Here is a 12,288-nt window from a genome sequence, read left to right on the forward strand (position 1 = left end):
TCGGGGTAGGATCTGAGAAACTCGAATATCAAATTAAAACAATAAATTAAGTCACAACATTCCAGGCAGCTGTTGAAGATCATCTTCGCCGGTACTGCTAATCTTCATAAGCCATCTCTCTCACCCGGTGTACTATACCAAAACGGTCCTGCACTGTATCCATGATCCAGAACAAAGATTTGAACTTTCTTTATGTTGATTTTTGCTTTGTTTTTAAGCTTTGTTCTTTCATCAACAATTAATCTTCATTTAATTTTATAGCCCTAAAATTTTAAGCAAAAAAAAAAGATGAAAAGCAATTCAAGTAGAGATACAGGCGCCCACTTTAGTATCAAACTAAGAATGAGTATTGTATATAAATACATGTAATGAGAAAATGTAATCCCTTGAATCTCGAAGTATCCTTGAGAAATCCTTGAAAATGCTCATTTAAAAAAAGAAAATAAATAACAAAAACCTTAAAACTTATGGAAACTCCTGATCAGAAGTGGAATCACGTAACTGGTATCATGATTGGGCCTAGTATTAGGCCGAGTTGTTCCCCAACTCCGCCACAAAAGAAAGAAAAAAGAGGAAGAAGGAAAAAAGCACAGGGACCGAAATTGAAAACAGCTGTAGATCTAGATCCGTAACCGATAGAGCGAGCTCTAGCCACGGATCCGGAAAGAAAATGAGCGCGAGCTAAGCTATAGCTTGGTGTTGTTATAGCAGCGACTATGGCACACCAATGGCGGTGACGTGGAGGTGTATTTAGCACATTGAAATTATTTGAGTTTAGACCAAGTTATTTTATAAAAAGCAATTCAAAGCAGATCAGTTCAACCTCAAACTATTTTATAAGGTGTAATAATAGAATTATCAAAGGATATGATGAAATTTAACTTTTAGTGAGAACAAAAAGTGGATATGTCCAAATTATAAACTTGCGCTCATTTTAAGCTTACCATAGAACAACAAACGATGTCGTCGTGGTGTGCTAAAAAAAGTTCAGTTCTTCTGCCTGGCTTTGAAGTTGGTTTGATTGATGCGAATGCGGGTGAGTAGAAGGCCAAATGTATAGTAATTTCATTTTCACAGTTACTTATTTTATATTTAGGAATAGCAACACGTTCACCTTAGCCCGTGAAATATGTTGACAGCCAATGTTCAAATATGTGAGCCGACAGACTAACGTTATACCGTACGGGCACGGCCACACACTCACACTGGCCAGAGAGTAGCATAGGGCCGAGGCGAGGGGAAGCTCTTCTCGTCAGCGCCAGCCGCCGGCATGGCGAGTGGCAACAAAAAAGGAGGTGAACAGAGATAGGCGAGGGCTGTGTTAAGGAGTGTGAGCATGGCCATGGATGGTGACTGTAATCTGTGTATGTGTTAACATAATGGGCGCTAGTGTAGTTTCGCACCTCCCCGTTTAATGGTTTTCAAACATGTACAATCTCACCCTAAATAATTCACAACCTAAAATACTTGCATCTGAGCCTCCAAAGTCCAGTAGAAGTTGAATATTTGCCGTTTTGACACTTTTTTTTTACAAAGTTTTACACCTATTTCGGAATCACTCGGTCGCTTGAAGCTCAGCGCTGCACATAACTCATAAGCAGTCGGTACGCGTACAGTACGTACCACCTAGTGAAGTGTGTGTGTGTATTTGAGTTTTGTCAGACGTGTATCAATCAGATATGATTATTTACGTCTGGGACCGACCTTTAACGTCACCATCCGAAAGACGTGACCAGGGCTCGAACCTCTGCATCAATTTGTAACTTCCCCGCATAGCTTGGATTACAGGCGCACGCCACAACGCCCAGAAGTGCAAGAAGAGCGAGTTTTTCTATGGTATCTTCAAAAAGATTTTTTTCCCCTCTTTCAGCTTGCACCAAGTATTACGGTAGTGGTTGATGTTTGTTGTGTGAAGGTGTGTGTGGGGTGTGCGTGTGTGTGCTTGTTTGAATGAAATAAGAAATGTGAAAAATGTGAATACAAGTAGATTTAGCGATGAAATAAGAAATAATAATGTAGAGCCTTGTTTTGAACTCTAGCCTAGGTCAGAGAACTTTCAACTGTATTCACATTTTTCACATTTCTTATTTCATTAAAAAAATCACACACACGCACACCCCACACACATACCTTCACACAACAAACATCAACCACTCTGCACAACCACTACCGTAATACTTGGTGCAAGCTGAAAGAGGGGAAAAAATCTTTTTGAAGATACCATAGAAAAACTCGCTCTTCTTGCACTTCACTAGGTGGTACGTACTGTAGCTGTACGCGTACCGACTGCTTATGTGCAGCGCTGAGCTTGATCAAGCGACCGAGTGATTCCGAAATAGGTGTAAAACTTTGTAAAAAAGTGTCAAAACGGCAAATATTCAACTTCTACTGGACTTTGGAGGCTCATATGCAAGTATTTTAGGTTGTGAATTATTTAGGGTGAGATTGTACATGTTTGAAAACCATTAAAAGGGGAGGTGCGAAACTACACTAGCGCCACATAATGTACGATACCATGGAAAATTGCACTCATTCAATGAACAAGGCTATGTCTATGAATATGATATAACCTTGTTCTCAGTTATAATATCTCCATGTGTGGCAAAATAAGGATGGCAATGTTTGGCTTATTTTCTCTTTTTCTTTGGGATAAATGCTTGATTTCTTTACACTGACAGTTTCCATTACACCTATTCGTCATACAACTTGGCCCTTAAGTAAATTTGATTCTTAGTTTAAATTATTTTTTTCTTAATTAAAAATAGAGATAAAAAAATGAAAATTTTCTTGCCATATTATTTTCCACCAATAGAGGGCGTACACAAAAATATGCCCAAAATTCAAGTTTTTGAGCGCTCTAGTGAATACAAAAATTATTCCCAAGTTACAAATGAAAAATAAATCGCAACTGTATGGAAATTAGTAATTTTGGTCACAAAAGTGATATTTTAATCATTTTTTAAAGTGTGTGCTCTGTACAGCATTGGCATGCCATAGTCCAACCTGTAGATTCCCCACAGGCAGGGTGGTTGCTGTGAACAAGTGGAAAATTGCTGTATTGTAGATCTAGCTATGTTCTAGACTGATGGTGAGGATATCATGGCCGGCAAGGTCAGCATGTAAGGTCTTTTTGCTCTAATTTCAAACTACCGGTAGATCTTTGACAGCTCAACACTGGAGCCAGGAATCAATTGTAATTTGTAGATTATATTTTTTTTACTTCCAGGTTGATTTGGAATTTAAATTTTGAAGTTAATTATTGATACCTTTTTAATTAAGAAAATGAACTCCTCGACCCTGTTGGAGTCTTACATTGGATTTGTCATCAGATAGAGCCATGATAAAGTGGCTCTATTATTTGTTAAGCTTTGTCAAACACACATGGCTTGTTCATTGAATGAGTGGTTGAACACATAAAAGAAAATCAGCAAAATTGTAGATCCAAGTCAAATGTTTCTTTATAACTAATTATAGCACTCATTCAATATAATGAACAAGTGTGGTCTGCCTCTGGAATACGCTACCATCAACAGCGGTGTTGGCCCTGTCCATCAAGGTCTTTAAGAACCGCCTCTTCAGTCACTCTTCCTTCAGTGACGGATGATGATTTTTACTTGCTAAACAGCAATTTTTATTTAGTATATTGTAAAGTACATCACTGCGATTCCTTTACATGTGTTTCCTGCGACTGCATCTTTTCTGCACAAGTAGGACAATACTCTACAAGAGGGATTTACTCTAATGGAAGAAGAAGAAGAACAAGGTTATGATATAACCTTGTTCTCTTAGTGTTACTGTTAGGACTCTCTGTGTGCACTTGCTCACTGCAACCATTTTCATCCTGCCTGTGGGGAATCTACATGTAGGACTATGGTATGCCAATGCAGTACACAGCACACACTTTAAAAAATCATTAAGATATCACATACTTTTGTGACCAAAAATACTAATTTCCATACAGTTGCAATTTGTTTTTCATTAGTATTTTGGGAATAATTTTTGTATTCACCAGAGCGTTCTAAAACTTGAATTTTTGCCATATTTTTGTGTAGGTACTCCATTGATGGAAAGTAATATGGCAAGATAATTGTCATTTTTCAATCTTTGTTTTTAATTCATAAGAAATAATTAAAAGAATCAAATTACTTAAGAGCCAAGTTATATGATAAATAGCAGTAATGAAAACTGACATTGTAAAAAAAATAAACATTTGTCTCAAAGAAAAAGAGAAAATAAGCCAAAAATTGCCAGCCTTATTTTGCCACACATGGAGTAGTAACAGAGAACAAGGTTAAATCAAGGTTAAATATCATAACCTTGTTCATTGAATGAGTGCCTGTGTGGGGAAATTTTAATATTGGCAATGTCTTGCTAATTATGTTTTCTCTTGTTGGGGACAAATGCTTGATTTTTTATTTACACTGTCAATTTCCAGGCTACAACTAGTCATATAAATTGAATTCTTTCAATTATTTCTTTTATAAATTAAAAATAGAAATAAATATTTTTGGTTACAAAAGTGACTCTGCATACATGAAGATCTACATGTAAGATTCCCCGTATAGGCAGGGTGGTTGCAGTGAACAACTGGTAGCCAGCATAGTTCAGCCAATCGTAGAGACTCATATTGGCTCATAATTTTTCCCTTTCTGATTTCATTCAGGGTAAGGGCTGCATGATACTTATATATATTATATTATATTATTTCAAGAAGTGATATTGAAACTTCAGTGAATGGACATTACTTTTGATTTGATTGTTGGTGTTGATATTTATACCAAAACTTCCTCAAAAATCAATCAACACAGAAAGACTATGAACCCCAAACATTTCCTTGATCCAGGATGGTAAAAAAAAGGTAATAAGTGTCGGTCAACTTACATGTAGTACCAGATAATGTAATAGCATGTATTGCTGTGTTCCAGAACTGCCTGTTGATTGATGAGTCCCCCTCTATTTGCTATGTGTTAATGATTTTACCCCCTAATTTTCTACCTTCTAGGCTTTTACAGCTATTAGTTATCAGTGAGAGCCAGGAGTCTTTGACAAAGTCTATACAAGGCCAAGAATATGGAGTTCATGGGTGCAAACATTACCGCTCTGGCAAGCTTGCTGAAAGATGAAAAAGAAGATGAAAGTGATGATGAACAGGTAGGAAAAAGATATAAAAATCCTATTTGTGAAGTTTTGTCTATCATTTTAATTGTTCCTACTTTCCCTCAGATATAATACAATATTTTGTATTGCAGATATCCTCATTGTACTGGTAAAATGTAATAATTTTTTTTTTTATAGAAGTATAAAATGACTGCGAATTCCCATGTTCACTTTATTTCTTTACTAAAAAAATATTTACTTTATTCATTTTTTGTATTTATTTCATTCATTTATTGATTTATATTGATTTATTCAATCATTTGTTTATTATTTTCTCTTTCATTTATTTTTTATTGGTTTTCTTCTTTATTCATTCATTCATTCTTTCATTTTTTTTAATTCAATAATTTTCTATTTGTTCATATCAGCTCTCGACACAGAAGGCTTCCATTGGACCTGGTTCAATAGGACCTCCAAAGAAACACCAACAAAGTAAAGGTGAGATATATCCTTCAAACTTTTTTAAATCCATATTAGCTGTATACTAGTTTGACAGTAGTTGGCCACTCAAAATGTATTGAATATTTGAAGGGCTTTGTAATTTTTTTTCTAATTAAAATGCAGTAATGCTATATTGAGTACATTAGTTTTTGTCTCGCCTGCGTAGTGGAGCGAGACATAGGTATCACTATTTCCGGCGGCGTCGTCGTCAACAATTGTGTTGTACACATAACTAACTTTCTATATCTTCGAGGTGGGATCACCAAATTCATACCAGAGGTCCATCTCCTGAAGGCACAGGTCAAGTTCGAATATGAGTCGAATTTGAATAAGGTCAAAGGTCAATGAACTTTCCATGACTGGCACTGTGCTCTGCTGTACATACAATAATTTTCTATAGCTTCATGGTGGGATCGCCAAACTCGTAACAGAGGTCCATCTAAGTCATATAGCATAGTTTTGACATGCAGTCTCTTCATGACTGCAATATGCAGGCGAGACAACGCTTGGCGTTTGCCTTGTTTATTTTTTATTTTTGAAATATATTTGTGTTGCAGTATCAGGTGGTGGTTTCCCTTGGAACATACGTGTAGTTTACAGATATTCCAGTGTACTAATAAGCAAGTTCATACCTCACAGTGCTAGATTATATCAGCGATGGCTACGTCATTGAAGTGTAAAAATTAAAAAAAGTATATTTTCTGTGTCATCTGAAGAAAACTGTCCAGGGCTCCGTAACACAAAGGTTTGCGATAAATTGCATATATGAAAGAATCGCACTGATTGGTTCCTGATCAGTATTTTAAACCAAATGAGCGTGTAACATTGATATTGATTGGTCAGATCATTTAGCGATTGATCGCTAATCTTTGTGTTATGGAGCCCTGAATTGTCAGGTTATTAAATGTTTTTATCATCAGATGAGAATTCACTAGCCTGAAGCTAACAATCCATTGATTACATTTATTTTGGAAAACAACTTGATTTAATCAATGTAACAATGTCTTTATGCAACTGATACTTCCATGACCATTGATTAGACTTTAGACTAGTACATTCTGTTGAAATGAATGGGCCACAAGTAGCAAAAGTCCTATATTATTACTTTGTTTCTTTGATTGTTCAGCTGATGTAGGTAAGAAATCTAGCGATACAAAGGATATCTGGGATGCTGAAGCTGTTCCTGAAGGATCAGAGTTTGAAGATATCTATGACCCAAGACCAGAACCAGAGTAAGAATACTGGATTTATACAATTTTCTTATTTTGTGTTTGCTCATCTCTCCCTCTCTTACTCTTCATTTTCTCTCTTTATCTCTCTCCTCTTCCTCACTTGCTCTCTGTTGTTTTACTAATGCCCCCCCCCCATCTCCCTTTTCTGTTCTGCCTGCATTTCTTTGTAATCTATTTCCCTTTCCCCCATTTTCCCTTGTTTGAAGCAATTTTTCGTTCTTTTTAAAAAAATTTTGCACTCTCTGTGTAATCCCCCTTTTTTTAATATTCCCATCTTGTCTGGAAAAGCCATACTGTTGGTATACTAACATTATATCAGTTCAAATTGATTTATTTTAAGATGAGTGTGCATGAAAAAGCACTTTTATTTTTTCATCTTACCAGGTACTGCTTCATTTTTTTTTAATTTAAATTAATTCATTTTTTTATTGGGTGTTCAAAACTGATTCACAAGGTAGAAATTTAGGTTTAAATGTGCTGCTTAACTTCTTCATAATGTTTTTTTGTTAATCTGTACAGACTCATACATAATTAATTATACTTCTTTTCATGGGCATATCATGTTATAAACTAAGTTTTAAGCTGCATTATATTTAAAATTGTATTTCCTTGATTCATTTATAGATATGACATCATCTTCAAGCAAGCTGTTACCTCAGAGGATATGTTCCTTCAGATGGGTAGAAAAACACAGGCCACTTCATCATGTGAAGATCTTGTGGTAAGAAACAGCATTTCATGAAACAAACTAGTCAGTGATTGTAACTGGCAATTGTTATAAGCTACTGAAATCCTTTCATCTGATTGGCTCAGAGCCAATTTTATCCGTGAAATTCATTGACAAGATGCTTCATGAAACTCTCCAATGTTGACTACGATTTTATTTTGGTTAGATGCATCTACTGTTAAAGTGCAGTTTGTATGTATATGTTGATTGAAGTTTCAAGTTTCAATTTATTAACGATCATTCCAAATACATTTTTTTAACAAAGTCATTTTCAATTCTTGAAGAAGTGAGGCATGGAGATTATCAAAATATTCTCTTTTATATTTTCCATGGTTAATATAACATTAATTTACATTACGAAACTTTGTGTTTAAGAATGGATCTCATCTGACACCCCAATTTCAAATTCCAAGCTACTTTCACTCGCCCCCCCATATCAACAAGGAATGGTTATCCTTAAAGGAGAATGAAACCCTTGAAACCAGCTGAATCCATATCAAAGAGAAAAATCAAAGAAACATATTGTTGAAAGTTTGAGGAAGATTGAATGAATAATAAGAAAGTTATGAGCATTTGAATATTGAGATCACTAATGCCATGTAGATCCTCCTATTGGCAATGCGACCAAGATCTGTGATGTCACACACGTACAACTCCCTCATTACTTTAGTACATATTTCACTTATATTCTCACTTTTATAGAGTCTATCACAAGGTGAGGTGTTCTCTTTATGAGAGGACAAGTACAGAGGTTTCACAACATTATATCATTGATGAATCGTTTGTCATATGATTAGAATGAGCAAAAAGAGATGTTTTGGGGTATATTTTCAGTCTCCAAAAGGGGAGAGTTGTTCATCTGTGACATCATAGATCTTGGTCGCATTGCCAATGGGAGGATCTCCATAGCATTAGTGATCTAGACATTCAAATGCTCATAACTCTTCTATTGCTAGTCCTATTTTACTCAAAAACTTTTGTTGATCTTATTCTTTGATTTTTCTGCTTTCACAAAAGCTAACTTGCTCCAAGAGTTTCATTCTCACTTAAGTAAACAACCACGCACTCTCCCAGATAATGTTGTTATGTTATGTTATACCGAGGTTTTACCTGACTGCTAAGAAAGCACGAATGCCTGTGAGCAAGCAACCAGAGGACCGACGGCTTAAGGTCCTCCCCAAGGAGAAGTGACCTTCATAAGGCCTGGCAGAGAGAGAGAGAGAGAGGGAGTTAACTGGGGGTGATTTTTTAAAACTTATTGTCATTTTGCATCGTTCAAAATTTCAGTTCGATCTCCATCTAAATTTTGAATCATTTTTAGACATGCTAATGTCCTAAAACAAATAGAATACAAATTTATTCTTTCAAGATTACTGTCAGCCAGGAAGCTCTGAAGAGTTTGTTTATACTATTACGTAACAAGGACAGCTGCAATCCCACTCCATGCCGTTCATCAGCCTGATGTGGTGGCATGCACAGTGTTTATCGGCTCTTATCAGCAGCTGCAGTCACTGAATCAACCCCACCCCAGTTTAAAGGTCTAGTCCACCCCAGGAAAATGTTGATTTGAATAAATAGAGAAAAATCAAACTAGCATAATGCTGAAAATTTCATCAAAATCGGATATAAAATAAGAAAGTTATGAATTTTTTAAGTTCCACTTATTTTTCACAAAACAGTGATATGCACAACTCAGTTGCATGCAAATGAGACAGTCGATGATGTCCCTCACTCACTATTTCTTTTGTTTTTTATTGTTTGAATTATACAATATTTCATTTTTTACAGATTCGACAATAAGGACCAATTTGACTGTGTCATATAGTATTAAACAATGTTGATTCCACATGTTCAGGGTGGAATTAATCATTGTTTCACTTGACAATGAGGAGAAAATTAGAATATTTCATATTTCACATAATAAAATACAAAAGAAATAGTGAGTGGATGACATCATCAGTCTCCTCATTTGCATACCGACCAGGATGTGCATATAACTGTTTTGTGAAATTAAGCGAAACTTTAAAATATCATAACTTTCTTATTTTACATCCGATTTTGATGAAATTTTCAGTGTTATGTTTGTTGGATTTTTCTCTTTTTATTCAAATCAACTTTTGTTGGGGTGGACTTGTCCTTTAAACGAGAGAAATGAAACTTTTCCCCAAAACTGAAAGTGGGGTGTCAATACCCCACTTGAGCTCCCATTGACTAACACACAAGGCATTTTCAGCAGTCAGATGAACCCCACCCCAGTTTAAACGAGAGAATTGAAGCTCTCCCAAAATCTGAAATTGGGGTTTCAAATACCCCACCTGAGCTCCCATTGACACAACACGCAAGGCAATAGAGTTCCTGTGTTATAAGCTGGTGGGGTATTTTTTAAACACAGGATTCGCGTAATGAGTTATCCACAGTTGACCGTTTCCATACATGATTTTGAAAAAATAATTAGATAGATAAATGGTGCTATATGAATTCTTATCATGATCATCATCATTCATTTCTCTTATTTTCGTTGATAACATTCAACTGGAGTTTATTAAGATGTAAGTCAAAATCAGTGATTATCGTTAATATTTTGCAATTGAAACTAGATTTGAAGCGCTACTCATCAAACTCCACAATTTAGAATAAGATATCTTGCTAGATAAATAATTGATGATGGGAAGGAGTAATAAAACATGATTCCCTTTTTGTATTGAAGGTCAAAATAAAACTACCAGGAGTAAATTATGCAGAAGTTGAATTAGATGTTAAGGACAAGTTTCTTGATTGCAGGACACCAAATCAGTAAGTATTTTTTAGCTTACTCATATTTAATACATGAATTGATAAGGATTCCAATAATATGTTTGGGGAAAAGTAGGTTTATGATATATTAGAATCTTAGAATATACCGTAAGAGAATTTGAGATAGAGAACAAGCCTGTACAAATATTTACTTTCTAAAAAAATAATTGGTTAATTGAGAACATTTAAGATGAAATTATTCCTGCATTTTTCTTCCCAACATGTATGTGTATACAGTTGATTTTTCCAGTACAAGCTTGTTTTATGCACCTACTTTTTGTTTTCAGATTTATTTACTGTATTACATGATATTATACAATGTGTTCGCATGGGTAGCTATCATGAGAAGGGGGTGGCGTTTCCTCACCCAAATTTCAAATCCTTAATAGCAACCTGTGGGGTAGGGACCCTTGCCTGAACAAAAAAAAATATAACAAAATCATTGCATGTGGTATGTATGTAGGATCACTTATCACAGTGATAAAATTAATATTGACTGCTCAATGGATGTTTTGCTGATACTCTAATTAAAACTTTTGATTCCCCATTATTCCTTTTTCAGCAAACTTGGTCTCCATCTTCCTCATCCTGTTGATAGTAAGAATGGTAAAGCCAAGTGGGATGGAGATAAAGAAATGTTGACTGTTACCCTAAGGATGACCAGGGAATATGACTTTGTCAATTTCTGATGAAGAATCTTTGTAGACCTATGATGACATTGATCTCGGGAGGATTATATCATTTAGGAACTGAATGTGGAGAGATCCGATTAATTTCAGATGACGGAATATGACTCCACTACATTCTGATGAAATTAACCATTTTGGACCTATGATAATGATGATCTCAGAAGAAACATTTCGATTGATTGAAAGTCTGTCATTGTTTTTGGATCAACTTCTAGCAGTTACTAAGGTGAAAAATATTATTCCGTCCATCTACAGCCACCAGGAACTTTCATTTATATTTCCAATCATTCAACAGGGAGTGCATTGTGTAGTACTTGATTTGACGATGCATGTTGGTCAATGAGCTTCATTGAGATGACTGATTGCCTGCCTAGTTGACTAATGATACATCTTACATGTGAAGACATCTAAGGAGATACATTCCATTGACTGACTGGAATAGTTAGGAAGAAAGAGACGATTCATCTATCATGTGTAGTAGTGAATGAAACTTTCAAACTAGAAACAGGATGCAGCATGTTGCTGTGCAGAAAGTTTAAACTGATAAAATATCTTTGAATTTCTGTAGAACTCATATTAATTTCCATCGAAATATGAGGCATTTGAGTATTCTATCATATTTTCTCACCCACTTGTCACTTAATTGATTTTCCACAAGGGAGGGGGGAGGGTTTGGTGTCTTGTAAGAACTGTTTTTAATAAATATTTCCATTAAAATACATATAATTCTGACATGGAGGCGATTATTGAACTTTGGATGTTTAAACCCTATACGAAATCAATGGTAACCAATGCTGTCCAGGGAATTATTTTTTCTGGTACATATACACAGTATTGCATTTCAATAAGCTATGTTTTCAATAACTATAGTACACCCAATATGTTGCTATGAACTTGTGAAATTGCTTATATTTATTTTCCACTTCTACTATTTACATTTTAAATGTAAAATGATTCCCTTCCAGTTTCTTTTTTTTTTCTAAATTACATGTAATTATATGAAATAAATATTACCTTTTTGTAAACTTTTTTATCATCGTAATATTAGAATGCATATTGATATTTATTAAATTTTAAAAAACCATCCTATGTAGTCTGAATAGTTTTTTTTTAAATTCAGGTTCTACTGAATCCAAGGTAATTTGTAGGTAACGATTCTCACTATTCCAATCTCATCACTTCCGACTTGAGAAATCTAAAAAACTTTCAGGGGGGTGTTGCAAGAACGTAATTTGCTATCAATTGCAAA

At 35.1% G+C, this 12,288-nt stretch overlaps 1 protein-coding gene across 2 annotated transcripts; it reads left to right on the top strand.

The window, feature by feature from the left end:
* The first annotated feature begins 620 nt into the window (after positions 1-620).
* Positions 621-12,123, top strand: LOC129260810 (dynein axonemal assembly factor 6-like). 2 transcript variants are annotated; one of them, XM_064114201.1, is made up of 7 exons: positions 621-1,036; positions 5,003-5,151; positions 5,526-5,595; positions 6,725-6,830; positions 7,455-7,551; positions 10,265-10,350; positions 10,913-12,123. In XM_064114201.1, the coding sequence occupies exons 2-7, from the start codon at positions 5,071-5,073 to the stop codon at positions 11,037-11,039; spliced, it is 567 nt and encodes a 188-aa protein (XP_063970271.1). In that variant the 5' UTR covers positions 621-1,036; positions 5,003-5,070; the 3' UTR covers positions 11,040-12,123. The 2 variants fall into 2 exon arrangements, with proteins under 2 accessions (XP_063970271.1, XP_063970272.1); XM_064114202.1 differs by lacking the exon at positions 621-1,036 and adding an exon at positions 2,994-3,119.
* Positions 12,124-12,288: the final 165 nt, after the last annotated feature.

Source organism: Lytechinus pictus, unplaced genomic scaffold, assembly GCF_037042905.1.
Source record: "Lytechinus pictus isolate F3 Inbred unplaced genomic scaffold, Lp3.0 scaffold_19, whole genome shotgun sequence".
NCBI lineage: Eukaryota > Metazoa > Echinodermata > Echinoidea > Temnopleuroida > Toxopneustidae > Lytechinus > Lytechinus pictus.